Source organism: Temnothorax curvispinosus, unplaced genomic scaffold, assembly GCF_003070985.1.
Source record: "Temnothorax curvispinosus isolate PA1 unplaced genomic scaffold, ASM307098v1 QBEX01006268.1, whole genome shotgun sequence".
Classification (NCBI taxonomy): domain Eukaryota; kingdom Metazoa; phylum Arthropoda; class Insecta; order Hymenoptera; family Formicidae; genus Temnothorax; species Temnothorax curvispinosus.
In genome coordinates this window covers 24,883-50,778 of record NW_020216048.1, presented here as the reverse complement: position 1 = coordinate 50,778, position 25,896 = coordinate 24,883, and the positions used below count along the sequence as shown (strand labels likewise).

General features: G+C 39.5%; 11 protein-coding genes across 23 annotated transcripts in view; 5 read left to right on the top strand and 6 right to left on the bottom strand.

Moving 5' to 3' along the window:
* LOC112455596 (pro-resilin-like) overlaps positions 1-539 on the bottom strand; it is a 1,933-nt gene extending 1,394 nt beyond the window's left edge. The window contains exon 1 of the mRNA XM_025017608.1: positions 529-539. Within this exon, the coding sequence (XP_024873376.1) occupies positions 529-539 (11 nt within the window). The remainder of the gene's footprint in view (positions 1-528) is intronic.
* A 2,470-nt stretch (positions 540-3,009) lies between these two features.
* On the top strand, positions 3,010-4,209 carry LOC112455618 (RNA pseudouridylate synthase domain-containing protein 1-like). Of its 2 annotated transcripts, none has more exons than XM_025017645.1 (4): positions 3,010-3,294; positions 3,367-3,610; positions 3,692-3,968; positions 4,043-4,209. In XM_025017645.1, exons 1-4 carry the CDS (start codon positions 3,073-3,075, stop codon positions 4,188-4,190), a joined length of 891 nt encoding a protein of 296 aa, XP_024873413.1. In that variant the 5' UTR covers positions 3,010-3,072; the 3' UTR covers positions 4,191-4,209. The 2 variants fall into 2 exon arrangements, with proteins under 2 accessions (XP_024873413.1, XP_024873414.1); XM_025017646.1 differs by having other exon boundaries at positions 4,048-4,163.
* Positions 4,144-5,677, bottom strand: LOC112455619 (DNA repair protein XRCC3-like). Of its 2 annotated transcripts, XM_025017648.1 has the most exons (5): positions 5,560-5,677; positions 5,231-5,425; positions 4,786-4,916; positions 4,492-4,698; positions 4,144-4,434 (listed from the first exon to the last, which is right to left on the bottom strand). In XM_025017648.1, the coding sequence occupies exons 1-5, from the start codon at positions 5,573-5,575 to the stop codon at positions 4,225-4,227; spliced, it is 759 nt and encodes a 252-aa protein (XP_024873416.1). In that variant the 5' UTR covers positions 5,576-5,677; the 3' UTR covers positions 4,144-4,224. The 2 variants fall into 2 exon arrangements, with proteins under 2 accessions (XP_024873416.1, XP_024873415.1); XM_025017647.1 differs by having other exon boundaries at positions 5,231-5,677.
* Positions 5,678-5,769: 92 nt separating this feature from the next.
* Positions 5,770-8,293, bottom strand: LOC112455614 (serine/threonine-protein kinase RIO1). Of its 2 annotated transcripts, XM_025017639.1 has the most exons (6): positions 8,277-8,293; positions 7,948-8,202; positions 6,796-7,808; positions 6,511-6,713; positions 6,141-6,434; positions 5,770-6,056 (listed from the first exon to the last, which is right to left on the bottom strand). In XM_025017639.1, the coding sequence occupies exons 2-6, from the start codon at positions 8,022-8,024 to the stop codon at positions 5,949-5,951; spliced, it is 1,695 nt and encodes a 564-aa protein (XP_024873407.1). In that variant the 5' UTR covers positions 8,025-8,202; positions 8,277-8,293; the 3' UTR covers positions 5,770-5,948. The 2 variants fall into 2 exon arrangements, with proteins under 2 accessions (XP_024873407.1, XP_024873406.1); XM_025017638.1 differs by lacking the exon at positions 8,277-8,293 and having other exon boundaries at positions 7,948-8,248.
* A 723-nt stretch (positions 8,294-9,016) lies between these two features.
* On the top strand, positions 9,017-11,615 carry LOC112455613 (dystrotelin-like). Its single transcript, XM_025017637.1, has 10 exons — positions 9,017-9,116; positions 9,206-9,413; positions 9,530-9,773; positions 9,853-9,964; positions 10,031-10,197; positions 10,264-10,373; positions 10,458-10,680; positions 10,739-11,078; positions 11,147-11,434; positions 11,494-11,615. Exons 1-10 carry the CDS (start codon positions 9,017-9,019, stop codon positions 11,613-11,615), a joined length of 1,914 nt encoding a protein of 637 aa, XP_024873405.1.
* Positions 11,616-12,186: 571 nt separating this feature from the next.
* LOC112455616 (glycerophosphodiester phosphodiesterase 1) lies at positions 12,187-14,869 on the bottom strand. Its single transcript, XM_025017641.1, has 5 exons — positions 13,818-14,869; positions 13,336-13,511; positions 13,022-13,223; positions 12,705-12,934; positions 12,187-12,605 (listed from the first exon to the last, which is right to left on the bottom strand). The coding sequence occupies exons 1-5, from the start codon at positions 14,151-14,153 to the stop codon at positions 12,464-12,466; spliced, it is 1,086 nt and encodes a 361-aa protein (XP_024873409.1). The 5' UTR covers positions 14,154-14,869; the 3' UTR covers positions 12,187-12,463.
* Positions 14,870-15,095: 226 nt separating this feature from the next.
* LOC112455620 (very-long-chain (3R)-3-hydroxyacyl-CoA dehydratase 2) lies at positions 15,096-16,726 on the top strand. Its single transcript, XM_025017649.1, has 5 exons — positions 15,096-15,394; positions 15,577-15,694; positions 16,027-16,262; positions 16,350-16,531; positions 16,611-16,726. Exons 1-5 carry the CDS (start codon positions 15,315-15,317, stop codon positions 16,688-16,690), a joined length of 696 nt encoding a protein of 231 aa, XP_024873417.1. The 5' UTR covers positions 15,096-15,314; the 3' UTR covers positions 16,691-16,726.
* Positions 16,727-16,915: 189 nt separating this feature from the next.
* On the top strand, positions 16,916-18,949 carry LOC112455615 (39S ribosomal protein L37, mitochondrial). The gene is made up of 7 exons (XM_025017640.1): positions 16,916-17,098; positions 17,267-17,452; positions 17,530-17,754; positions 17,825-17,944; positions 18,026-18,132; positions 18,221-18,403; positions 18,478-18,949. Exons 2-7 carry the CDS (start codon positions 17,277-17,279, stop codon positions 18,897-18,899), a joined length of 1,233 nt encoding a protein of 410 aa, XP_024873408.1. The 5' UTR covers positions 16,916-17,098; positions 17,267-17,276; the 3' UTR covers positions 18,900-18,949.
* LOC112455617 (cyclin-dependent kinase 20) lies at positions 18,815-20,721 on the bottom strand. Of its 3 annotated transcripts, none has more exons than XM_025017642.1 (6): positions 20,261-20,446; positions 19,947-20,135; positions 19,628-19,864; positions 19,331-19,558; positions 18,993-19,172; positions 18,815-18,906 (listed from the first exon to the last, which is right to left on the bottom strand). In XM_025017642.1, the coding sequence occupies exons 1-5, from the start codon at positions 20,444-20,446 to the stop codon at positions 19,017-19,019; spliced, it is 996 nt and encodes a 331-aa protein (XP_024873410.1). In that variant the 3' UTR covers positions 18,815-18,906; positions 18,993-19,016. The 3 variants fall into 3 exon arrangements, with proteins under 3 accessions (XP_024873410.1, XP_024873411.1, XP_024873412.1); XM_025017643.1 differs by having other exon boundaries at positions 18,819-18,906; positions 18,978-19,172; XM_025017644.1 differs by lacking the exon at positions 18,815-18,906 and adding an exon at positions 20,693-20,721 and having other exon boundaries at positions 19,017-19,172; positions 20,261-20,449.
* A 318-nt stretch (positions 20,722-21,039) lies between these two features.
* Positions 21,040-22,228, top strand: LOC112455610 (trafficking protein particle complex subunit 6B). Its single transcript, XM_025017632.1, has 2 exons — positions 21,040-21,460; positions 21,567-22,228. Exons 1-2 carry the CDS (start codon positions 21,335-21,337, stop codon positions 21,966-21,968), a joined length of 528 nt encoding a protein of 175 aa, XP_024873400.1. The 5' UTR covers positions 21,040-21,334; the 3' UTR covers positions 21,969-22,228.
* Positions 22,229-22,310: 82 nt separating this feature from the next.
* LOC112455607 (cystathionine beta-synthase) lies at positions 22,311-25,867 on the bottom strand. Of its 8 annotated transcripts, none has more exons than XM_025017622.1 (7): positions 25,730-25,867; positions 25,497-25,623; positions 24,863-24,990; positions 24,225-24,334; positions 23,539-24,142; positions 23,146-23,416; positions 22,311-23,053 (listed from the first exon to the last, which is right to left on the bottom strand). In XM_025017622.1, exons 3-7 carry the CDS (start codon positions 24,943-24,945, stop codon positions 22,613-22,615), a joined length of 1,509 nt encoding a protein of 502 aa, XP_024873390.1. In that variant the 5' UTR covers positions 24,946-24,990; positions 25,497-25,623; positions 25,730-25,867; the 3' UTR covers positions 22,311-22,612. The 8 variants fall into 8 exon arrangements, with proteins under 8 accessions (XP_024873390.1, XP_024873392.1, XP_024873394.1 ...); XM_025017624.1 differs by lacking the exon at positions 25,730-25,867 and adding an exon at positions 25,319-25,405 and having other exon boundaries at positions 25,497-25,719; XM_025017626.1 differs by lacking the exon at positions 25,730-25,867 and adding an exon at positions 25,338-25,405 and having other exon boundaries at positions 25,497-25,719.
* Positions 25,868-25,896: the final 29 nt, after the last annotated feature.

Here is a 25,896-nt window from a genome sequence, read left to right as displayed (position 1 = left end):
CACCACGGCCAACATCATAATAAACGTTGTTCCACTGATCTGTGATAAGAATTTCAATTATAACGCTAATGCGCCATTAAAACACCGATAAATCTTGAAAAATGTAATGAACTTGTATCAAACGGTAATAAAATTATTTCAATGGTATTTTTTAATTTTGCACCAAAGTGTTAAACAATCTTCAAATATATACCTGTTTTTGCATCAAATTAGATTATTAATTATATCGAGCAATTTCGGTTATTATTTTGAAATTGATTTTATGCTACATAATTAATTTTAGTAGAGTCAAATGTTATACTCATCTATATAAACTTTTGTCAAGGTAAAGTCCTAACTATGTCAAATATATACCTGTTTGAAAGCCACATTTATAATCTAAGCAATAATTATTCTTAACGCCCGAAATAAAAATACTCATGAATTCGTGATCGAGTTCTCATCGTCAGTAAAATGCATTTCTAAATGTAGATGTATTCAAATTAAAATAAATCCGTTAACTTTATATTTCATAAACATTGAACGAACCTAAGTGTCATTTCTTCTCACCTTAAGCATATTGACGACTCCCATAGTGTTCTCCAGCGGCAAAAAGAAAATCAAATTTCCGTTACTCTATCCCTGCGAGGGAGACACCCGCTCTCCCTGCCTCTCGTTGCTGCACCCTTCCAGCGTGAGATGGATTTCTCGAGGGAATGACAAACACGAGGCCCGCATCGCTCTTTATATATCCCGGGGCTCATCCGCGTTTCTAGATCATAGTTTGGTGCAATCGGCAAGATTTACAGCAACGTACGACGCAAGTGTGTCACAAGATGCTGCACGGGATCGATGGAAAAGAGCCGGATCGGCGTGTAAGTAAGCGTATGCTCACGAGCAGATTCGCGCTCTATATCTCGCCGATCGCTGACTCCCGTCAGCGTTGCGCCGCGAATCGTTAACTCGTAATCATCTGGAGCGCCTCTAAATCGTCTCGCGTGGAGCCTTTGACGCGATCCTTGATATATCGCTCCGCCGCGCGCGGTAAAAAAAATATATTCTTAGTCGCGTCTTTTCTTATAAGCTATAGCTGCGCGATGTAAAACTGGAGAACTATATCCCACGTGCATTGAGATCAATGTAAACTCATATCGAGCTGCAAACAGAAATGCAATAATAAGATATATATTTACGTCATGATGTGAATATAAGAGAACATATATCGCGTGCATCTCGTGCTTAATTAATCATGATATACGTAACCACATCATTTAATTGATTTTATTAATTTTTCCTCTATTAATAGAAGAATAAAAAAGTTATCCTCTTTAGCCTAAAAGTCGTCAGATTATAGTAATATTATTACAATATATTAATTACTATATCATTATTATCATATCTTGAGTTTAAAAAATGTCTGGACATTTGTTTTCTCTCTTGTAAGTACCTAATATCCTTTTGATCCATAAAACCTAAACTATTTGCCTTTACAGAAAAAATTTATCGACCTCTGCTCCATGATTGACGCGTTTAAATACCGCCGACATGCGCGTGAAATGTATATCCTCCAATTATAAAAAGCCTAAACATCGCGGCTTTTCCGCGCGTAGAGCTGAGACGATCCGCTTTGACGCAATAGACCTAGTGTGACGCAAACTTGCATAACGTCTCATCCAGCGTGCCGCCGCTACCGTCACCTGCATTCGGTACGAATGCACGGATTGCACAAATTTTCCCCGGACGACGTGGCATGCACGTGCATACGGAGCACCAAATAAGTGCGCGAGAGTAACTTGAGGTAACTCTCTCTATGCGCTCATTAATGTTTCCGATTGATCTTTCTAACGTTGATCAACTTTTATCTTATTCCGATTAATCTGACCGGAATAAAATAATATATTTCTCAATATATATATGATAAACAATATAAATAGTGCTTTTTTGCTAAAGATTTAATACTTTTAAATTTGATTGTAATTAATTAGCAATTATGCAGTTATTTTTTACTTATAATACTTGATTGATTTTAACGATGAATTTTGTTATTATTTCTACATTTGGATTCTTCGACCACACCTCTTGGTAGTGTGAAAGGGTTAAAATACAAGAAATAAAATATGATGTAATGAGAAAAATCCCTTCGCTCGCGATCGTTCGATTACATTTTACATTGAGCAGACACGGCGGACGCAATCTCTTTGTGTGAATACATCGTCGAGAGAAGATGTTTTGTGTACGGCACACGATTCCTCTCTAGATACGCATCTCTCGGTCTCGCGGGCTTTGTGTCACTTGTGTAAATGAGAACATAGTCGTTCTATGTCGGCATACAAATCTCTACACTGCGTCCCGATCGCCATCAATTATCCGCGTGATAATCCGGTACGACATTAAAAATTCGAATCAGAAAACACAAACTTATTCCTCATTTTTTGCCACTGGCAAATTTTGCTGATACTAAAAAATATTAATATTGTTATCACAAATTTATTATATCGCTATTATATTCTAATAATAAGTCAAATTGTTACATTTTCATTGATTCTATTCATATAGTATGCATACCACATTGAATAGTTGATCAGGAATTAAAAAATTGAAGGAAACAAAAAAGTTAAAATAGGGCAGAAAAAACTTTTGAGAATAAGGGAAACGAAAGTAATTCCTCTTAAATCCCCCGATTGAAAAGAGACGGAGGAGAGACATATGTTCATACTCGTTTTTTCTCTTATGCATTCTTCACGCATCTTCGCGCATTCTCGCATCCCTGTTTACATCGCGCAGGCTCGCGTGTAGAAATGCGCCGAGAGTCCGCATATAGCATACACACAATATATGATTCACAAAATTATTCATTCCTTCATTAAAACTAACAGATTAGCGTAAAATAAAAGTAAATTTACAATACAAATGTATAAAATTTATTTGTAAATGCACATTGTCTGTATGTACAGGGGTATGTATGTGTGTGTGTGTTCTTTTAATGCTGTGTGCATGTGTATAAGACGTTTCCTCTGTGTGCACGTAAACAGCTGAAAATGGCCGCAGCGTGGAAACACCGTCCGCAATCGAGATAAATATCTTGCTCCTATAATGGTTAAAGTAAATATCAACAGATTCTTACACACGTGCACGCTGATTGTCTGCAATCTCACGTACACGATAATTCGCTTGATACATTCATACATCAAGAGACTGGTGAGCGATTGGTACGAGAAGCACAGATCTGTCAAGATCATGCATCGCAGTGAAAACTTTTTGATAGTCGACAAGCCCTACGACATGTACATAAATAGTAATAATCCCGACAGAAAGGTGAGAGCATCCTCGTTTCGGGTGGGCGATTAACGTGTATCCGTAAATCGCTCAGGCATTTACCGTTTTCAGAATACTCTTCAGACGGAACTGCGTGAGATGCTGCCAGACCTGGTTAATCCACGGCTGTGCCACGAGTTTCATTTTGTTCACCGGTTGGATTATCCCACGAGCGGCGTCATGTGCATAGCTTTAAATAAAAGGGCGGCCAGAGCGGCGTCGTCCGCCTTCGAAAATCACAAGGTGCAAAAGTTCTACTTAGCACTGGTACATGGTCACATACATGAACCTCACATCGTAATCGACAAACCAATTGGTTAGGAATTGCGATAGCGCGACGTTGCAGTAACAACCGATTTGGCAAAGCCTTATTACCTTGATACCTTCCTCGACCTAGGTGCTGACGTTCGAGAGATGACTGGCAATCACAAAATGTGTACGAACGACAGTATCTTTTGCGACAAGCCACGCAGATCTTACACGACGCTGGTAGTATTGGAACATGGGTTTTGGAAAGGCAAGCCCGCCACTAAAATCTTGCTGGCACCTGGCACAGGTAGACGACACCAGTTGAGAGTACATTGCCATCATATCGGTCACACAGTCATAGGAGATTATACGTACAGCGAAGGCAAAGATATAGAACCTCACAGAACCTACCTTCATTCCCTTAGGTACCATTAACTTAGAGTATTGCTGTTTGAGATGTATATATAATTGTCTCATTAACATTACATTTACTTTCAAGGTTAGTATTGAACTGTGATATTGAAAATATGGATGTGAGAACGGCGGATCCGTTTGATGCCTCTGTATTGTCCGATTACAAAGCGACAAATGTGACAAAAATCTTGGACGAGAATATATTTCGCGATATATACAAACTTATGGAATAAAATTAAGACGTTTTCATTTTGTGGTAGCACAGATTTATTCAGTCGCCCTGACGCCAGATTCGTTCACCTCGAATTGGAAAGTGATCCTCGGCAAGTGCGAGGCCAGCATTACGCAAGCGTATCGCAAGATTTTTCGGTAGAAATATATAGAGGTGGTAATCATACTCGACCATGTGAATCCTAAAGCTGGCTGCTCACTCGCGTCTTCAGAAATGAGTCTGTGCCCCCCTATAACCGCGGAAACCTGGAAAATAGATGTGTCAGCAATGCGATACAACAATGTGCCTGAAATTGCGTTTACCTGGTTAATGCAGATCACGCACAGGTCATCGTTTTTACAAAGTTCATGTAATTGTCGTCCGATGAGCCTCTTAGATTTGCCCTGTTGCTGCTCCTTCCAGTCCTCTACTCTGTAAGGGGCAGCTATCGAATCGATGATTAACAACCCTATTTTACGAGCATTCATCAGCATTGGAACTCTACGTTGCAGACACACCACCAGTTCTTCCTTCAACATTAGCGAATTGACATACGATTAACGGTACAATCTATATATTGCGTTACCCCTCAATTATAGATAATATATTTTAATTACAATGGTGGCTACGTGGCTCACGAATATCACATCTCCATTCACAGGATGAGTTTTAGCTATCTCCGAGTTCTCCAGCAACTGCTGCAACCGTTTTGAGGGAAAAGCAGTCTCCGTGCAAATATATATGGCACCTGTTAACACGTCAGTAATTCCACCATAAACATTTCATAATAGCATAAATATTTGAAGAAGACTCCAGATAGTCAAGAGAGAAAGGATTGAAAGTGTAACATAGAGCTCTATTATCCACTTTAATAATATTTATCAAATTATCTTAAATTCTTTTTCTAAATACATCAAAAGTATTTTAAAATATGTAAAGATAATATTTATATCAAGAACTTAAAGATAAAATGTCGCGTCGCCGGGAAAGTCTTTTATTTGCTCTCAGACTGCTTGGCGTGATATCGGCATGCATTTTTTCCCAGAGTTTTCGAACGTTTACCAGCTCCGAGGCCGCCCGCGGTTATCGGCAGTTGGACGGTGAGACACAACTGCAAAGCCAGCTGTGTCTTCCCGGTGCCGGCGGCGCCGTAAATCTGCGTGATACCCCTGCAAGGTACGCCGCCTCTGAGTTTCGCGTCCAGTCTCGCGCAGCCGGTTGTCAGAAACCTCTCCCTAATTGCGGCCGCGTCCGTCACTGTAGCGTGCATTCGCACGGGAAAATTTATTTTATGCGTAATAAGTACATACATGCGACAGCCGAAATGTCAAAATGTCACTCTGATTCGGTGCTCAGAGAGCGCAGATACTCTTTCTTTTCTCAGACGATACCTAGCAGTTCCTCCATCTCGAAATTGATCTGCGATATGTTTGATAATATCGTATATTAGCGTTTATCACTGGCAGAGCCGGCACTTAGTAAAGCCGTCGTACACAAACTAACGTAAAGTGTATACTCGTCACACTCCATGCGATTGTGGCGCCGTTCTTCGTTCACAGCGAGAGATACATTACAAAACAAAGCAAACAAAATACTAGATATAATACAAAAAAAGTACTTAATGCATGTATTTTATATACAAGTCAAATCATCCTTAAATAATCGTGTCCTGCTGTTTTGTACTTTTTTTTTAAATATGCTAAAATTTTAAGAACGCTCAAGGATCGCTAATAATCAGTGTATACATTGCATAATGTTCTCGTTTTTTCCATGTAGACATCTATTTTCCTCCTCTCGAGGAAACTTTTACTTTACGTTTCTTCACATGCTTTTTTATCTTGACTTTTCGCTTCTCTGCCTGCTGTTCTTTGATTGCCTTTTTACGCGCCTTAAAATCAAATATAAAGATCAATTAGACGTGAAAGTAACAGATTCATAGTGTTGTGCAGAAAAATGAATAATATAATCTTACTTTTCTGCTTTCGGGACTTTCGTCTCTGGGTCTAGCTGAATTTACGAATTTACTCTTATTATCCTCGCTGTCTGTTTCGCTCTCGTTTTCGCTGTCGGAATCATCATTATCCTCGGAGGAGGTATAAGCATCGCTTCCCTCCTTCATACTTTTGCCATCTGCCTTGTGTTTGTTGGCGAGGATCTCCGGTGTTTCCGCGGGCTTAGATAAGTCCGCTTTCAAGCCTATCAGTGTCTTGTAAATCAAATCTTTACCGGATTTCGCGAGATTTATATCACGTTCCACATTGATCACCTACGAAAGGATACACGATAGAACCAAATAGAATATAGAATTATGCGTTACGTGCGCCTGCAGTAATCGCCGATACCTGAGTCAATCTCTGTGGAATGTAAGCTTGCTTGAAAACCGCCTCCTCTATTTCCCGTTGCTGCGGATCTTTCTCTTGATCCGCCTCCTGCATCCACATGTCCAAATACTCGTCCATGTTATTCTCGTTTACCGTTGGATCCGTTATAAAGTCGAACAATGCTTGAAGCGGCATAACTCCCACGTTGTGCTTTTTGAAAAATGCTGAAAAATAAATAATACAAATATACATCAAGTACATTTCTTTTTTTTTTTAACTGCAAGCCGGAACATTAAAATGTCATACCTGTAACATTGCTACAGTCGTTCCTGAGGAATTCCATCGCGTTACAATGATCACGATCTACAGCCTGCGAAACGTCAATGACCACGATCGATCCGTCGTGATAGAGCATATTGTACTCGCTTAAATCAGCATGAACGAGCCTGCACTTGTTGTACATCTTCCACATGATTTCGATACACTCTCTGTACAACGTCCTCGACTTTGAATCCGTAAGTACGGCGTCCTTCAGTTTGGGCGCCGCCCAGCCGTCCGAGCCCAAGAACTCCATCAGCAACATGTGACCGCCGCACAAGTGTGGCCGCGGCGCTCGGACACCGCCCTGCTCCAGACGCTTCAAATTAGAAAATTCCTTCTCCGCCCAGATCTTCACCATCTTGCGCGGATTGTGCAGGGAGTGCACGTGGTCGAAACGGTATTCACCCCTAATGTACTTCTCCCGATTTCTAAACGTCAGGATGGACGTCCGGTATATCTTGATGGCGATCTCGTCTTCGTTCTTCGACCTGGCATAATAGACATTGGCCTCTTTCCCGGTCGAGATGCAACCGTTTATCTCCGCCAGCACTCCTCTCTCGAACAGTTTGTGCAGCTTGTTCTTGATGCGCGAATCCAACACGTTCTCGATCGTCGCGTGATCGCTTTTGTCTTTCGTCCTTATGCGATCTTTGTCAACCCGTCTGTCATTCTCGACCAGCACGTTCGCCACGTGGCCTGGCAACGACGGACCCGCGTATTTCTCCAAATTAATTTTATTCGAATAACGGGTCAGCAGCTTGTGTTTAGGTTGATAATTCGTTACCTTTGTCGACGTGGTCTGAGCGTTGGGCCTCTGCGAGCTCGTTTTCACGACGGTATTCTTTTCCTCGTCCAAATCGTAATCGTTGTTACAAAAATAGTCGTCGTCGTCATCGTCGTCATCGTTGTCCACGTTGTTCGTTTTATTGTCCGTAATGTGCAGATCGGCCACTTTTTTCTCCACATTAAATAAAGGCCTTCCTTTGAATGTGTTCTGCCTGTGTGAAAGACGATAACAACGTAAACAACAGCTTCGAAGACCCAACAGACTTGCAAACAAAACTTTATAAACATTCGTAATCCTCAACTCGCAGCTTTTTGAGAATAAAAGATGAAAGCGAAATACATGTAACTTACGTCTGCAACCGTTCGTCCTCATCAGCGTCGCTGAATTGACCTTCCTCGAAGTCTTCTCCCCGCATGATGGGATGCATCTTCCAATAACTTATTGCACAACGTGTCGCCAGACCACGTGCTCCCAAGGTATGACACTATACCCTTCGCCTCTCGCGGACGACAAATGCTTTCCCTTTCGAAGCAATCGGAGCACGCTATTAAAGCCGTGGCACACGGTGCGTTTCGTTCCGCTGGATCGCATGTAAGCCGTCTCACCTGAAAATTATTTGAGTACTCAATCTTGCGCAATTAGTAGATTCGCTCGCGGTTTCCGTATAATGAGTAATTACCAGCGGAACGGCGTGCGATTGGTCAGTTCCTCGCGTCAGGTTTGGTTTTTAATCAACTCTAGGGAATCCTCGTGTGCTCGTGTCTCTGTCTTGTTTGCGCCCTCTATACGTTTCACGTTTCGTGCCTCGAACGCAGATCGTTCTTTTGTTTACATCAATAATTTAAACTACGAAATTATGTTGAGATGACAGAGAGTAAGCTCTTTTTGACAATTTCCGTATCAATACCGTCCTCTGATACACCTGCAATTTATTTCAACTTCACGTTGATTATTTTTACGTCTCCGCGAAACTGATGTAAATCACGCTTTTTAATTAATCAGAATGTTATTAATTATTATTTATGTTTTGTAATTGAAAACATATTTCCTGAGTTGTTTGCCGCACGAATACAGCGTTAAATGTCATGTCTTTTAATAATCGATGCTAGCATTGTTGTAATATTTTTTAACACAATTGATTCTTGTATTGGCATAATTGGTATTATTTTATGTAATGCTGTACACATATTATAATCAGATCGTATAAATGGGGACGTTCAGAAATATACCATTTTGTAAGCTCTCAGTTTTATCTACTTTGTTCATCTACTTTATCAATAAAGTTAAGAGTGTATAATAAACGTGTAAACCTAACGAATGGTTTTCTAAATTTGGCAAGGACTTGAACTTGACACTTAGATAATACTTGAACATTTACAGATAAGAGTGTCAAACAACTCCGAGTGGCAATATCCTACCATGGAGAGTATCATGCGGTCCATGCAAGAGTGCAACGCTATTCGTTATGCATCTTATAGAACCGCTGCAAAGATGCAGATATTACATAGAGAATTGCACAGTAAGTAATAATAAAGTCTTCCTTATATAAATTTCTTTTGCCGAATATTGCCGAATTTAATTGCTCAAAATTGTTTTGTTTTACTTTAGTGATGCACGTGGAGCTGGAGTTAATAGCGGGAGTGTTCGAACGTCACAGGCTCTCCATCACTGAAAATTGTGTCAATTTAGACCCGAGTGAAATCGAGGACGTTCTTTCCGACATCTATTTCGCGGCACAGAAAGAAAGTAATTTCAATTTTGATGTTGACCTTGTGACGAAGCTCGCCACAAGTTATATCCTGAATACTTTTGACAAGTAAGTTTTTATCTCACCGTATTACGTTAATATCATTGTATCTATAATCTCAATGTAATTTAAATTATCTTTCTTTAAACACATATATTATTAGTAATAATAATTTAACGTTACAGACAAAGTACCGGAAATATTTTAGTGTTCTCGGTAAAAGTTGCGTTGGTATTATTGTGCAGTGGCAAATTACAAGAGAAATATGGATATTTATATCAACAATTGGCCGATCACAATGCGTGTTTATCTCGAGCTGGCTTGCACACCTTATTAACGAATGTCTGCAAAATAACGGAAATGCTGGGGGAAAGTATAGCATACGGATACGAACAGATTCAGTCACACATAGATGCCTGTTTTGTAAAGGTATGAACAGAACTGATTTTGTGTTCATCCCATCTGTTAAAAACGATCTCTATTAAATAATTTTGTCGATACACTTTAGTCTCAAGGTGGCCTCGGAGTTACTGAAGCGGAGTTTGCCACGTGGATCATGCAAGAACCTCCACTACTGGTTTGGATAACGACGTTCAATCGAATAAAATCTGCAGAACATAGTAAGTAACAAAATTGAAAAAAATATTGTGGACTCAAATATGATAGTTAACAATTTTTACTTGCAGTTGTACATAACATCAGATGTTCCTCGTGTAAGGTAACGCCGGTACAGGGACCGAGATATAGCTGTTTGAAATGCACTGGGTATCATCAGTGCCAGGAATGTTTTCTCCTAGGAAAGACATCGAACAAGCACAAATTGAAGCACCCGATTCGCGAGTTTTGCGTGAAGGTATAATGTTTAGATTTCTATTCTCTAACGTGTTAAACATGTTACTCAAAAACAATTCTTTCACAGACTTCACATCGTGAAATTACGAAGCTGATCCTTGAATTGATCAGAAATAAACTGAGATTGTGTCCTACCAGAGCAGTCACGATGGAGGACACAGTTGCAGACGCTGTCAGGTTCGTCGCACATACAAACTGCACTTCTACAATTTTATAAACAATTATGTAATATCCTTTAGTGGGAAAATATATTTCTTACAGTAATGAAACCAAACGAACGGATTACGGCTCGATAAGAAGCACGGTTAAGCGAAAAATTCTGACTGATCCGCAAAAGGAATTACAAAGTATCATAATGCACTTGGAAGAAGAAAATCGACAATTGCAAATCGAGTTGCTAGATATACAGGGCACCAAAGCAGAGAGGCTACAACGTCATCGAGCGACCATCGAATCTCAACTGCAGCGATTGAAAATGCTTAAGGTACGTTAAGTTGAAAATTGTTTAAGCGTTGTTCGCTAAATCTGTCTAATTTTTATAGAAATGTTTATTCACCGATACGGCCCAAGTGCCACAGATCATCACTCGTATGCAAAGCACCCCGATGCTGCCACCCTTGTCGTCCAGATTAACGGCCTTGCCTCTGGAATTCGAATTGAGTCCGATTATCAGACAAGACGGCACGAACCAACAAGGAGTCAAATTACAACATAGAAAAGAAAAATTAATGTTAAATAGTTTTAATACATCATCGCCTATAGAACGTACGGTAGAAGAGAATAACGCCAACGCTCTTTCTTGCGTCGAAGAGGCCTCCACAAGTACTGGATTCGCCAATATGTCAGAAAGCAATCGTATAGAATTAAGTACTTGGATCGGAGGTGAGTACAAAATACATTAACGCAATTAAGAAGAATCCGTAAATTTATATGAACGCTTGTTAAATTAGGAACAAGAAGAAGAGAATTGACTCCAGCTGACAGTGGCTTCTCTCAGTGGTTGGCCGCTGGCAACTCGAACTGCAAGGAAGACAATTACGCGGCAATTAGTAGTACAAATAATGACACGTCGTTGATAGCTTCTCAATCTCCAACTGGCATTCATAGAGACAATACGCCGTCTTCCCTGCAACGCCCCGATAAACACTCGCAACACAGTAGTTTGCAAAATATTCAAGGAGATCTTAATGATATACTAGATAGACTGCAAAATATGGTTGCAAATGACTGCTTTGACGGTAAGTTATACAGAATGACACGAAAATATGTACGTAACTAATGTATGCGCTTTTTGTAGAATCATACGATGGCAATGACAATTGTAAATTGAAACGTGCCACTACAGAGATGGAAGATCTATTGACTGGCCTCATTGAAGGTATGGAATCTCGTAAAAGTAAACTTACTACTATCGTCTAAAGATACGCCTTAAATGTAAACTTAGATATCGTACGTTTAACAATTTTTATATCGCACCGACTGACTACTTTTTCTTTGCAATTTTGCTATAATAATCTTAGGTACTTGTTTTTGACTCTTTTACCGGCCTCTCATGTATAAAACGTGCCATTTTAAATGACGCATTATCCAAAGAAGGAAATCAATAGATTATCTAAATATACTAAGCAATAACGAGTACGAAGATTGCACTCGATATTACACGCTGATAATCAAGCAATATATTTAGTGATAATTGTGAGATATGATTACGACTATTATATTTGAAAGAGTATCTTTTTCATATTTTTTACATACGTATTTATTGTAATATCTGTGCAATCATTAAAGAAACGATCTATTTTGAAGATTTCTATTGATAATGTGTGAAAAATGGATGGGTTTTATGGTTCTACATTTAATATGCACTTTTAAGAACTTAAGAAGTTCTTAACTACTTAAGAACTTGAGTAGTTTTAATTAATTTAGTCTCGATAAGTTAGAAAAAATTATATGAACCTCGTTGTAACGCGAGAAATTGTAACTCCGTCCATTTAAATCCCCTCAATGTAACGAGTAATTTTATTATCGCTATTTGCACATACATAGGCGTCTTGTATAAGACATTATAAAATAAGTGCCTTATAATCTATGTTAAAAGTAATATAAGTCGTTATGTCAATTTTTTTTACGACCCGACTAGATAGCTGATGTTACGATATATAATCTACATAATCGAAAGTAGAAAAATTTGTACGTGCATAATGCCAGGCTGTATGGTACAAAAGTCTTTGAAATTTAATACTGAACAAAAATATATCGGACATTTACTACATGTCCTTCTCTAGATGTAGCGTGTCGGTTAGATAAGTGACTTTGAGGAACCTCGAGAAATGCGTTTTCTCCGTCGGTCGATTTACCGTCCACGCCATCACGCGAACACCGCGCTCGCGCCATCGTTCTATTACGCGTCTGAAATAAAAATTGAATATACATAAACTTGTTCTTACGAATATGTATACGTGAATGAATGAAATTGTGAAAGTCTGAATTTTAAAAGCGTTTACTTACGGATTTACTATATCCTTGTGCAACAGCACAGCCGAGACGCCAACGATATAGTAGACAAAGCGCGGTAGCAGCCACTCGTACAAAATCTCCAAAATGCAAGCTGCCAAATGCTTAAAAGGATTGCGGTACCGTGCCGGGCCGGGTGCTTCCAGACCGGCGTACGACGCTCTCGAGAAAAAATATGGCCTCCAAGCGAGACTCGAGACAATACGCGGCTCTTTCTTCCTAATCTGAACATAAAATTTTTAAAAATATAATTTTTGTTTAAATCGACATAGAGATATGTAACTTAAGTTATTAATCGATGTAATTCGTACCATGTACACTACGATCGGATTGAAACTCGACACGACGCCTCTCTGGAACAATTTTGGATATTTCTCGTACGCGTCTAGAACGATTTGCACAACGTCCATCCTCGTCTCTTTTATGTCTATAATTATTCTTTGCTCGCTGTTCAGGCATTCCTGCAGCGCGTCGTGGAACAGGGCGATCTTCTCGCCTTCGGAAAATTTGTTCCTTTGGCAAAACAATTTTTTCTTTGTTAAAATACTCCGACAATACGCTAGGCGCACGCATTTTTTATACAAAAGCTACAATTAAGTTGAAATATACATATATATAATCGTACTTAAGTGGGTGATTGTAAGTTATGTCAAACTCCTTCAATTCTTCCCATGTCATTTCACTAATCGTGCCCATCTGGCCTGTGAGTCTTTCGATTGTCGGGTCATGGAACGTTATTGGAATGTTATCTTTCGTTAGTCGTAAATCAAGCTCAACTGCAGTACAACCCTTTCCTTTGCTCTGTAAAAAAAAATATGGACAATGCAGCAAGGAATACCATTGCCAAAGTGGGAATGTTTGTAGCACACAAAATAAATAAAATTAGTACGCTTGAAACTACAACGGAAATATTTAATAATTAAACAGGACAATGCATTAATATAAAAATATTTTACAGAAGAGTTCCTCCGCCTTGCATTATTAAGCGACAATGAATATGTTAAACAAGCCAACGGCAAAATCAAGAGGCACACAAAACGTCCGGGCTCCAAACAAAAATTCTTAGATACTATGATAGCTAAGCTACGTCGAGGTGTGTAACTTTACATTTCGGAAAGCCAACAAACTGTTCTCGGGATAATCGTATCCTCCACCACGGTGGGCCACCACTCGCATGCAATATTGCTCTCCGTTACCGTGGTTTTCAGGCACGGAGCTATCTCTGCCCAGGAGGAGCGGATTCACGCCGAGCACCTCTTGCACGGTGCCGACGGGCGGAGGGGACACTCGGGTCAATTTCAGCGCTACCACGACAATCAACGAGCCCCAAACGATCCAGGGAACGGAAAACTCATACAGGACGGTGACCAGCCCGCTCATCGCGGTCTCCAGGAATATCCATAGCAAAGCGCTATTCACGATCAGCTCGAGAACGTGATACATCTTGGACGTCTTGGTGTTAATCTCTCTCCACGTTCACCGCGCGCAGGATTGCGCGTTGCGTGCTCTATCTAATTGTAAAAATCCCCTTCAAATCCCCTCGCCTTGCCATAAACGAGAGAGCGAGGGGAAATCCAGGCGAGTGTTTGCTGTTTGCCGTACTATGTTACCTCAGATAAGATTAATTGCTCCTCATAAAGCACGGCCGAGTCTTGAAAAATGCGCGAGGTCGAGCGCAACTCGTGCGACGAGCATCCTGGCAGGGCGCGTCATTCTCTCTCTCGCTCGCGAATTAATTTGCGGGGTCGATTCGTCCGAATTTCGTACCCTCCGACCCTCCGGCCAAACATCGGCGGAAGCTTGCTAACAATGCTAACAGGGCACGTTTTTTTCTCTTCGAGACGAGATAATTCTTTTTCTCCTTATCTCTCACAATCTCTCGTTCGTTCTCTCGTCTCGGTGGATCGGTCGACGCGCGATTCACGCGATTCACTTCGAGAGACCGTGCCAGCGGCGCACGGTATAAGATCTCATCTCTCTCAAACACGCCTAAACAAAAACAATACTATTCGCGACGACGCGAGTACGCGAACCTTGGGCGCGTCCCTATGCAGCTGCATGATTCAGACGATTCGGCGCGGCTCGAATCCTTCGTCTTCGCGTCACGCGTTTCTTCCCGCGCGAGATTCGCGATTGGCTGATTTCCACTTGCCTCGCGAGCAATGCCTTTTGACAGGAAAGGCATCGGAGCGAGAGAGAGAGAGGACTGTCATTAGTGTCGTGTGTCGTTATCGTTATCTCATTCTCGCTCGAACGGGAGTGACGAGAGCGGGGATTGCGGGGAGGAGTACGAATAACGGGACGTATGTTGCACAATTATGCTGATGTTGCTAACCTTTCGAGTTAAATGCTGAACACGCATATGAATATGGATTAGAAATAAAAAGAAATCGCTGGGGCGAATCGTAACTCAAAATACCTTGCCTTACGTTCCTCATCAATAATTCAAACGATACTCGATGACGAGAAATGCATGATAAGGGATTTTTTTTACGTGCATATTGAAGACCGGACTCTTCGGGGTCGAGCAAAGGTTGCGTTGAACTTGACTCGTCGCGAGGTATTTGAGAGCGAGACGGCGTTCGAGGAACTTCCACGTTAGACATGGCAAGAACGAAATCCAAGGAGCCAGGTGCTCTCTCGAAACTCTACCTGGCGTCGTATAATCTAGGCCAGACGTTAGGGTACGTCAGTTTGTGAATAATAAAGTGCAACTTTTCTCACGATTAATTTTTTTACACAATATTGTATAAAAGGTGTCTTTTTCATCGCTCTGTTCCGTTTGTTACGGAGTTTTCTTTGTGCGTCTTATATTTTTTTTTCTTAAATGTTTTGAAAAGAGATAAATTTTTTTCTTTTATTTTAGATGGAGCTATATATTGTATCAGATTATACAATATTATATCCAGCCTTCTTCCGGTGGTACCTTATGGGATAAGACCAAGCTACTTGTGATTGTTTTTCAGAATGCAGCTTTATTGGAGGTATATTCGACGATATATCTTAGAACTTTTGATTGAATGTAATCTGAGACAGGCAGAAATTATCTAAAACCTTAGGCCAAATCTTGAGCCTTTGATTTTGAATTTCTATTGGAAATATTATCAAGCAGCAAAAGTATAATTTTTTTTAAGAGTTGAAATTAAGACTAAATTTGAATTAAAAATATCAGCAAATGGGGGAAGAGTTTTGTGAAATCTCTCACTATATAGATTAGAAACTTCAAAAGTGTTAAGATTTTCATGTAGATTTATTCCTGAAAGTATAATGAGTACATTACTTATGTATAGTTAATTATAGAAGTTTCTTTTTTCAGATAATGCACGCAGCACTTGGATTGGTACGATCCAATGTTGTAATCACAACATTCCAAGTCTTCAGTCGCGTCCTGGTTGTAGTCGGGGTTATCCTGGCTACTCCTTATACGTATGCTGCTGCGTCCCCAGGTCTTCTGCTGGCTCTCACCGCGTGGTCCATTACGGAAATCATTAGATACTCCTATTATTTTGCAAACCTCATCGGTATTGTGCCACACCTACTGGTCTGGCTGAGGTGAGCTTAAAAATCTCTTCCACTGTTTCAAAAAGTTATTTTTATTTACGTGAGATCACATTACGAAGTGGAAACTTGGGCTTTCAGATATACGTTGTTCATCATACTGTATCCGTTGGGCGTGACCGGCGAATTATTGTGCTTCTATGCCGCCGTAAGGTACGCCAGCGCTAATCCCGACTCTTGGAGCTACATTCTACCGAACAAATGGAACTTCACATTCAGTTACTTGTATTTCCTGATATCAGTTATGCTGTTATACATTCCAGGTGAATATCAAAAGCGTAAAATTACATAGTAAACAGGAAATAAATTATTCATTAAATATTTCGTTTGTTCACTGTGCAGGTTTTCCACATCTTTATATGCACATGTTCGTGCAAAGGCGCAAAATACTCGGTCCCGATACTACCGCGAAGGAGAAATAGCTTGTAAATCCAATACAATAAATATTTTGTTATGCATTTCTAATTCACATTTATATGTATAAAGGAAATAATGAGAGGGGATTTGTAAAAAATATTTTGGATTAAGGAATGGTTATGCGTTTTTGAAAAAACATTAAATATAGAATATTTTGTAGAAAGTATTTATTTATTCCTAAAAATTTTATTACACGTCAAATCATGTAATCGAATGCCTGTCATTGTCAATCTCGGTTTCAGAGGTTGCTAAAAAATGAATTTTAAAATGGTTATTTCATCAGAAGGATTCCTATATTATCGATGCAGCTTAGAATTGTTATAAGCCGGAAAATGGGTTATGCTTTGCGCACCGAAAATATATTGTAGATTTGAAAGATATTATTCAATTTGATTTTATTGTTTCTCATCGATGTGAGTTATGATGTCAAATACCGTCATTTTATTTTTAATATTATTTGATAGAAAGAACTTTAATACTGATAAAGAGAGAGAACTTCTTTAGTAAAGCGCATAACCTTTAAGACTTTCGCGCCTACTGTGTTGTTGTTAATCTACCTGTTACTATTAATCTATCCTCAGATAAAGTACAATGAAGCTCACGCGGGTATTATACAAGCAGCATATAGGTAGGATGATTAGAAAACTGTGGTACGTGAAGCGAGAACGTAAAATAATTGACACCAAGACGGAAGCATACTTGTCGACGTTGAGAATTTCGGTGAAGGACGCCTCGGAAGTAGCCTGTCCGAAACAAGAATTTCCAAGGTACTCTTCTCTCCTGCATTTCTCGCAAGTTACTGTTTATATATCTGATACTAATTGTAAATTGTGTGTTATACAAGGGTAAATTTAGAGTTTCTGAAGCCAAGGCAAATAACGTTTGACGAAACGCATCCTGACTGGAAGGCTCAGGCTTGCTTGGTATTTGAGGATCGTAATATCCTGCAAGAGGGATTTTCTCAAGCACAGATACTGACAAATACTGTGTGTCTGCCGGACAGTTCTTCAAATTATATCCAAGATTCAGATTTAAATCTGCCGGAACATGTAGATGACATAGTAAAAAGGTATATTAAATTAATTTTTGTTTTAAATTAATTTTCTACTCATATATTGAATATTCTTTGGTATTTTTAGGATAATTTATACTTCAAATATATTTGACGCTCATCAAGAAAAATTGCCAAAAAGGAAGGATCCTGAAAGACCTGCGTGGGTGTTTCCTAGAGATTTTGGCATAACCAATAAGAGAAAAATGTTAGTAAGTTAAATATTTAAACAGCAACAGTATATATACATTCATACTTATTTCTTAACAATATTTAATATTTTTTGCAGGCGAAACTTGTCTAGGAAACTTATACAACTTTGCGAGTTATTGTCGGGTCCAGATATCGCGCAGAAACGATGTATTTTGTATGATGGGATAACAAAGTTAAACTTAGGTAGCTTATAGCTTATAGCTTAGTTGGATATTTAAATGTTGCACTGTGCATTCAATATTCCACTCAAACATCACATGTTGTTTTCCAGATAAAGAATCGGACCTCATTCAATTTACCCTAAGATCGGATGTGGCGGTCATGTCGTCGAATCCTCTAAAACCAATAGAAAGTTCTGACAGCAATATGGAAATAGAGCTCCCAAATATACATCCAATGCATCACACCATCGGTTTGAATGCGACAAACATTTACAGAACTGAGGACATATATCGTAAGTTTAATGCTCGTTATTTCCAATATACATATACAATATACTTCTAATATCTAAGTATACTCTAATTACAGCTCTCAGTGCAACATCGCCTTGGATGAACGTTCATACCATCTTTGTGCACTACGACCCCGAGGAAGTGAAAAATTTGACGGAATTAGCTGTGATGCAGAGTCAAATTTTTGGTCGCACTCTGATAAAAACGTACACCGCGGCGGCGTCATGTGCACGGCAGAAGTTCGGTTCATCCGTGAAGAAACTGCCAGAACCCGTGACCGTGCAATGCATTCAATCGGATGGGAAGAACTATCACTTTTTCATATTTCAACTCAATTCGTTGGACGCCAATGACGCTCGTGTGAAGAATTTCTGGTGTCCTCTATCGCCGTTGACGCTTTACGAGAAAGCTGAATATGACGTTGGCAGGCCAGTAGTCGAGGGATACAATCCGGAGGTATTCAGAAGAATACTTGCATTTTACAGGAATGGAAATTAAATGAAATCTGTGAAAATAAATGAAATCGTTAACGGATTTTCTAATCTTTTCTACGAAAAATATTTTTCATCTATATACCATTCAATTGTATACCATTAATCATCGTAACAGCCATCGTTATACAATGCTTAGAAGATTTTCGAAAAGCATGCTTGGTTGCACATGCGGATCGATTTTCTTCGGTTTTACACGAAGGCGATGATCTAACGGTGGTTTTATTAGATTTTTCATAGAGGGGTATGGCTTGGAGTAAAAGTATATATGACACAATGCCTGCAACAGTAATTTTTCATTTCTATTTGTGTGTACGTATCTTCTTTCAATCGCTTACACCCTAACGAAATGTAAGTAATGGAAGAACGGTGCAAAAATAATAACCAATTAAAAATTCGAGAGCAATAGGGTCTCTGTATTATATCATTATCTATTACCTGTTCAGCTGTGAGACGTCTGGACGAATTATAAATCAAAATTTGCCTGATTAGATCGACAGCTTCTGGCGGCGCGTCTTGAACAATGCTCTCCCACGTCGTGCCTTTGTGATAAGGAAAGGTGATTTTGTTGTAGTCCGGTAACGTACTTAATTCGGGCCAGGATTCGGACGTAGGAGAACCCAAATACTTCAAGACGATGGCCAGTTGCTCGATGTCAGTTTCACCCTGCAATTTGCAGATAACAGCATTGCACATAATTTAGAAATCTATTTCAGTCAAGAAGGAACTATTTACCGGAAATAGTGGGGAAGCGTTCAGCATTTCGCCGAATATGCAGCCGATCGACCAAATATCGATCGCGGACGAGTAATAACGTGCCCCGTAAAGCAGTTCCGGTGCCCGATACCACCGTGTGGCGACTTGATGCGAATACGGCTTCGTGCCATCCCGCCACATCAATCTACTCAATCCGAAATCCGCGATTTTCAGAATACCCTTCTCGCTGATCAACAAATTCGCAGGTTTCAAATCCTAAAATGCAATTCCAAACTCTTCGTCACTTTAGAAGCGATTACATACATTTGAATTTCTTTTGAGATAAAAATCCGCGTACCCTGTGTATTATTTTCTTGCCATGCACATAAGCTACACCCTCCAACAACATTTTCATGTATGTTTTAATTTGCGCCAGCGTCAAGGATATCTCGGGATCTCTTAACACTTCCCATAAACCTGTTGGCATGTATTCGAACACCATCACGAAGTCCAGACCGTTCGGGAAAGCATCCAGCAGCTCCACGACCTGCAAACAAGTGGCAATGAATACAAATTCCGCCGAATTGATACGGGAAGGAATCGGTGCACGCTTTAAATACTAATTCCTTTTTATTTAGAAAAAGTCAAGATGTTAGACGAAGGAAAGCATACGTAGGGATGCTTTAATTGCTGCAAACTTTTCACTTCGCGTATGATGGACGCAGGTAGTCCGCCCTCGGTCCTTTTAATCATAATCTTCTTTAGCGCCACTTCCTGATCCGTGGATGTATCGCGCGCTTTCAGAACTAAGCCTTGCGCTCCTTCGCCAATCTGACCGTTGATGACATACTTCTCCATGTCCTGTTTTGTTCAGAAATTTATGTTACCAAGATTATGAACAATACATTATTACTGTTAATTATATATAATAAGCAATACATTAATCAGCGATTTATATACAATTAACTATATATAATTAAATGTTTCTTAAATAATTAAAATATAGATACGGTCAATTAATTATTATGCATTTATTATAATTATCTAAATAGATGAAATATGATTGATGGAAATGTTGGAAATTATATATTTCTCACGGCTCACTTTTTAAGATTTTTATCAAATAAAATATATGAAAAAAAGATTAAGGTTCATCTCTGAGCGTATCTTTTAAAAATATTGTAAAAAGAAATTAATTATCGGTACGCGATATACTTATTCAGTGGCGTGTGCAGTAAGCGTGCTTTACAGTTTCCATGGTTACCAGTGTGATGCACTGTATTATCATGTGTTCTTTGTAGCTGAACCTTTTGTACCTTTCACGTCTTTCCTCTCTTTCTCTCTAAACGTTTAATTACACCTATTTATGTTTTACTCGCACTTTCCAATGTCGTAAACGAGAAAAGAGAGCCGAAGAGCAGTTTGAGGAGTTGAAACGAACGGGTATTGTCGGGTATCGTTATCGTGATATCGTTCGTGGCGCATGTGCGACTGTCTGTCAAAGTTATCATACGTCTTATCATATTTTACGATACGCGTTACGATTAGCAATTAGCATGCTTCGCAGTCAGATACGCGGAGAGAGTAATTAATTTCCATCAATTGTGACAGTCTAGAGAAGGACGGTTGTGTATCTAAGGTTGTTTAACGTACTTTCTGTAAATGGTACACGTATAAGTCAAGTCACACGGGAAAAGAAACGCAGGTAGACGGAGTCAAAGCGAGAAACGACAGCGTCGAGCAACGATGAAGCAACAGATAGTTGACTCCAAAGCGAATCCGGGTGCGACCGGGGAAGCTGACGACTGTCTCTTCGAATACCTGCACGCCGAGCTGGTCAATTACGTTCTGAGCAGGTCGTCTAACGCTGCAGTGAGTAATCGGCCGTGAGAATGCTAATCGGAGCCCACCTAGACGTACACGGAGTTTTGTTAATTTACCCCGCAAAAGAACTCACCTGATTTGTTGTTTCCAACAGGAAGGCGAGGAGGAACTCTCGCGTTTAGAATGGATGGGGTTCAGCGTCGGGTACAGAATCATCGAACGGCTGACGAGGGAGTGGAGCAGGTTCAAGGACGAGCTGGACATGATCAAGTTCATCTGCACGGACTTCTGGTCCAGCCTGTATCACAAGCAGATCGACAATCTCAGAACTAATCATCACGGGGTGTACGTGTTGCAAGACAACGCCTTTAGGCTGCTGGACAAAGTCGGTACGAGCAACAGCAAGCAGTACCTCAAGGAGAGCCCACGCCTGCTGGCTTTCACTTGCGGCCTCCTCCGAGGTAGTCTAGCGAACCTTGGTATTATTAGCACCGTTACCGCGGAAACTACCACGTTACCGAGCTGCAAGTTTCACGTTCAAGTTCAAAAGATTTAATAGCCATTCGTGGAGCGACTTGGGAAATAAGAAGATACACAAGTGTAAAAAGGTACATATATTGCAAAATCTCATATGAGATGCAAGGAAATATAATAGATATTCATCGTACGTCGTATACTATTTTTATTGTATTTAGTGGAAAGAAAATAAATTATTAGTATTCCCGGAGATGAAATAGTTCTGATATTCGTCTCGTGCAATGTATATCTATATTTGTAAATTATGAACCGATTCCAGAATATATTCGAAATAAGGTATTAATGTATATTTATATTTATAACAATTTCGTAGATCTTATATATTTTTTTTTTATTTTGCTCATCTTGGATTTACATTGATTCATAAAATTACTGCAAAGATAAAAAGTCCAGCTTAAATGCTTAAAATGTATAAGTGTTATATAAGAGACATTAAGAAATATTATATTACTAGTTTAAAAAAAGAGATCTAGATAAATGTATAAATTCTACATTGACAACTTTTATACGTCATATAAATCATTGATCCAACGTACACAAATGTAAGATAATATTATAGTATCAAAATCATAAAGGAACGTTATGATGTAATTAGTCTTAATTATCCGACTACGCAGCGCAGGTGACAATCTTTTACTTCATCACATGTAACGTGAACAAATTTTATACAATTTCATTATTTTTGCGGTCATTGTCCTTAGTGATAAAATTAAAAATATCGTTTTGACTTGCAAGTCCAATTAAAGTATTATCGTCGTTTACAACCACGACATAAGATTCTTGAGAAAGAATCCGCGACACTTTACCGAGTGTAGTTGAAGCTGTGACCTTCGTAAATTGCTTGATCATGACTTTCTCAGCGCAATCATTTCGATTCACCGTACCGGAGATTAAATTGGAATAAAGTGCGTCCAACGTAACAATGCCTTCCACGCACATCTTCTCGTCGGTTACTAACAATTGCCGTACGTGACCAGCGGATGTCAAGAAATCCACAGTATTTTGACACGACATCCCTTTTAACAAAACGTGCTTTTTTAATGGTAAATCCGATATCGGTAGGTTCCACCACCATTTGTTCGCTTCTATCGAAGGTTCAGACGGCTGACAAAAGAATTGAATTGTAATTTAGTAAATGTATTCAATAATATTTGAAATAAACTTAAATGCGTAACAAGTAGAGAAAATAACTTTACCAAAAAGTCTCTGGCTTCCATCCATTGATCTGACACAAATTTGGTCATGTAATTTCTTATACTGTCTGGCAAAAGAACGACCAAACGCTTATCCGCAGGGAGGTCTTTAGCGATTTTTAACGCCGCCGCGAGTGCCGCACCGCTGCTACCGCCGCAAAGCAGACCCTCCTTGCTAATCAATTCTCGTGCCGCTTTTAACGATTCGTGGTCTTCGGTTTTCATCCACACATCGACCACACTGCGATCTAGAACTGTAGGTATGAAGTCATATCTACATACGTAAATAAAAAGAAAAAAATTATTTTTATTTTATACGATAATCGCATCAAAAATTATATTACTTTATATTCGATGTCTAGAATATGTATGCACACGCACACTTCTATTACATACCCAATTCCCTCTACCTCGTAGAAACCAACACCGTCCCCATTCAATTCAGATGGTTCCGCCAAAATGCTGCCTTTAGGATCCACCGCGATAATTTGTGTACTAGGCGACAATTCCTTCAATTTTCGTCCAATTCCAGACACGGTGCCTCCGGTACCGGCGCCAATTATCACATAATCTATATTGCCGTCGCATTGCTCCCAAAGTTCTGTCGCCGTATGGTCGTAGTGTGCCAATGGATTACCAGCGTTTGTATACTGGTCTAAAACAATACTATTGGGTATCTCTCTCTGCAATTTTTGAGCAACACTGATATGCGCTTCCGGGCTGTGCCAAGCGGCCTCGGTCGGCGTTCTGACTATTTCCGCACCGAGAGCGCGAAGCACATAGACTTTTTCATTAGACATTTTCTCCGGCATCACAATGATGCACTTGTAGCCCTTGACCGCAGCGGCCATCGCTAAGCCGATGCCAGTATTTCCGCTTGTTGGTTCGATAATAGTGTATCCTGGCTTTATCAGACCCTTATTTTCTGCATCCTCAATCATTCTGTCCGCTATCCTATCTTTGACAGACCCACCGGGGTTTGAGAATTCACATTTGGCATCTACAAGATAAGAAAGTTTTCTTAGGTCAGATTTTCATCTGAAATTTTTATCGTTCTGTAAAATATAAATTTTTTCACTCACACATTTCACATTTGATCCCGTGTAATTTAGGAATGTTGTTAAGCCGAACGAGAGGCGTCTGGCCAATTGTGCTTAAAATGCTTGATAATATCTTCTTACGGTTTGGTACACTAAGAAATGAAAAAAAAATATAATTGACACAAAAATTGATTATCCGTATACCTCAATATAAATATAAAACGCAAGAAGATCGAAAGCTGCGTAAGTTGTGACACACAGATTTAGTGATAAAGCCTAAACATCACTCTAACACAAACAACTATTACAACTGTTATTAACATTCATGCTTATGATAGCTATCAGAGTCATCAGAGTATGAGATCATCAGAGTCATGCTTATTTGCCCAGTGCTCATTCTAGTTTGTGGCAATATTTGTTTTGCAATGTCATCTGTTCATTTTTGTGATTTGTTACAATGTTGATTACAATGACCACATATATGTGGTCTACTGATAAGCTTTGATATTCTTAGAACATATTGTGAGACCTCTCGTATCTCTTAAAATTAGTACAGGGCTGTAATGTATGACGTGCCATGTGCTATTACAAAATGACAAAGTTGTAAACCAAATGGTCAAGATAAAAAGGATTTAAAAAAACTCTTCGTTCTGTAAATCTTCCAGTTATGGCAAACTCACTCCGTTCGTTTCGTATGTGGCGAATTTTCCCCGTTCGCTTTCCACGTACACTTAGACGGTCGGTCTGGCCGCATCAGTTCCATTATTACAATCCTTCTCCTCGATTATTAATCAAACGAAAATTCTAGCTGCAACAAATTATAATAGTTAAATATATCCCAGATACTTAAAAGTGCATCTTAGATATTTAAATACATCTTGGATATATTTAAATGTATCCTAAATACATTTAAATATACCTTGGTAATTTATTTTAATACATTTAAATCTATCTTATCTCAAGATGTTTTAAAGCTCACGTTACAAAGTTGCAAAAGTTGATGCAACTTAATAGCAAAACGTAAACTTCAACGTGGCAATAAAATCACTTCTTTTGCAATTTTTTTTTCTCGTTTGTCTTGCACAATTAAAACCGCGAATGTTTCAGAGATAAAACTATATAGAGGATGCAATTACTCAGATAGCCAAAAAGGACCTTGCGAGGTATTTGTTACAAACTTCGTCGGCAGATACTTTTGCTGGCAGAAACAACGAGGGAATCTACTAACAGAAAATGATAGCGGATCGATTGCGGAAACCAAGCGGACTCTGCCATTTAGTAACTATATTTAAATGATACATTCGATTTACTTACCGTAATGATTTTACCTGCGTTAATGATGATAATGAGATTGATTTACAAAATTGGAATGTTGATTCTTGCCGGGCAACAAAAGCACGAGGTTTATCACAGAACGTCAGACTCGAAGCACAGAATACAGCTGTAAGATAAAAAGAGGAATCAAATGTAGAATTCTAGAATGCACCGGACTCCGTATCACAGCCTCGTCTCGTCAATCGCACGGCCTAGTCTGGAGTATACTGAACTGAAAACCGCCACGCTGCACGCACAAGTCCCTCATATCCCCCTTGCGTGCCTCCGGCATCTCCCGACCTTGAATTCGGAATCGTTCGATGGTGTGAGAATTTTCAAGCCGATCGACAAACTCGACGATCGGTTAAGTATGTCGCTATTGATATCCGATTGTCCGTTC

Coding starts and splice junctions, on each gene's coding strand:
- LOC112455610 (XM_025017632.1), top strand. CDS start 21,335: ATGAAGCAACAGATAGTTGACTCCAAAGCGAATCCGGGTGCGACCGGG. Junction 21,461..21,566: donor GCAGGTCGTCTAACGCTGCA/GTGAGTAATCGG, acceptor TGTTTCCAACAG/GAAGGCGAGGAGGAACTCTC.
- LOC112455618 (XM_025017645.1), top strand. CDS start 3,073: ATGGTTAAAGTAAATATCAACAGATTCTTACACACGTGCACGCTGATT. Junction 3,295..3,366: donor GTAATAATCCCGACAGAAAG/GTGAGAGCATCC, acceptor TACCGTTTTCAG/AATACTCTTCAGACGGAACT. Junction 3,969..4,042: donor ACCTACCTTCATTCCCTTAG/GTACCATTAACT, acceptor TTTACTTTCAAG/GTTAGTATTGAACTGTGATA.
- LOC112455620 (XM_025017649.1), top strand. CDS start 15,315: ATGGCAAGAACGAAATCCAAGGAGCCAGGTGCTCTCTCGAAACTCTAC. Junction 15,695..16,026: donor AGAATGCAGCTTTATTGGAG/GTATATTCGACG, acceptor TTCTTTTTTCAG/ATAATGCACGCAGCACTTGG. Junction 16,532..16,610: donor TATGCTGTTATACATTCCAG/GTGAATATCAAA, acceptor TTCACTGTGCAG/GTTTTCCACATCTTTATATG.
- LOC112455607 (XM_025017622.1), bottom strand. CDS start 24,945: ATGGAACTGATGCGGCCAGACCGACCGTCTAAGTGTACGTGGAAAGCG. Junction 24,335..24,862: donor CCACATACGAAACGAACGGA/GTGAGTTTGCCA, acceptor TTCATTTCTTAG/TGTACCAAACCGTAAGAAGA. Junction 23,054..23,145: donor TGGAAGCCAGAGACTTTTTG/GTAAAGTTATTT, acceptor TTCTTTTGTCAG/CCGTCTGAACCTTCGATAGA.
- LOC112455616 (XM_025017641.1), bottom strand. CDS start 14,153: ATGTATCACGTTCTCGAGCTGATCGTGAATAGCGCTTTGCTATGGATA. Junction 13,224..13,335: donor ACTTACAATCACCCACTTAA/GTACGATTATAT, acceptor GTTTTGCCAAAG/GAACAAATTTTCCGAAGGCG. Junction 12,935..13,021: donor ATCCGATCGTAGTGTACATG/GTACGAATTACA, acceptor TTTTATGTTCAG/ATTAGGAAGAAAGAGCCGCG.
- LOC112455619 (XM_025017647.1), bottom strand. CDS start 5,480: ATGTATGTACTTATTACGCATAAAATAAATTTTCCCGTGCGAATGCAC. Junction 4,699..4,785: donor TGAGCCACGTAGCCACCATT/GTAATTAAAATA, acceptor CTAATGTTGAAG/GAAGAACTGGTGGTGTGTCT. Junction 4,435..4,491: donor GCGTGATCTGCATTAACCAG/GTAAACGCAATT, acceptor TCTATTTTCCAG/GTTTCCGCGGTTATAGGGGG.
- LOC112455615 (XM_025017640.1), top strand. CDS start 17,277: ATGAAGCTCACGCGGGTATTATACAAGCAGCATATAGGTAGGATGATT. Junction 17,453..17,529: donor CCGAAACAAGAATTTCCAAG/GTACTCTTCTCT, acceptor GTGTTATACAAG/GGTAAATTTAGAGTTTCTGA. Junction 18,404..18,477: donor CAGAACTGAGGACATATATC/GTAAGTTTAATG, acceptor CTCTAATTACAG/CTCTCAGTGCAACATCGCCT.
- LOC112455613 (XM_025017637.1), top strand. CDS start 9,017: ATGGAGAGTATCATGCGGTCCATGCAAGAGTGCAACGCTATTCGTTAT. Junction 9,965..10,030: donor AATAAAATCTGCAGAACATA/GTAAGTAACAAA, acceptor TTTTACTTGCAG/TTGTACATAACATCAGATGT. Junction 11,435..11,493: donor TGCAAATGACTGCTTTGACG/GTAAGTTATACA, acceptor CGCTTTTTGTAG/AATCATACGATGGCAATGAC.
- LOC112455614 (XM_025017639.1), bottom strand. CDS start 8,024: ATGCATCCCATCATGCGGGGAGAAGACTTCGAGGAAGGTCAATTCAGC. Junction 6,435..6,510: donor TTCCACAGAGATTGACTCAG/GTATCGGCGATT, acceptor ATCCTTTCGTAG/GTGATCAATGTGGAACGTGA. Junction 6,057..6,140: donor AAAGTCCCGAAAGCAGAAAA/GTAAGATTATAT, acceptor TTTGATTTTAAG/GCGCGTAAAAAGGCAATCAA.
- LOC112455617 (XM_025017644.1), bottom strand. CDS start 20,446: ATGGAGAAGTATGTCATCAACGGTCAGATTGGCGAAGGAGCGCAAGGC. Junction 19,865..19,946: donor GCAAGAAAATAATACACAGG/GTACGCGGATTT, acceptor ATTGCATTTTAG/GATTTGAAACCTGCGAATTT. Junction 19,559..19,627: donor ACGCTTCCCCACTATTTCCG/GTAAATAGTTCC, acceptor TGCAAATTGCAG/GGTGAAACTGACATCGAGCA.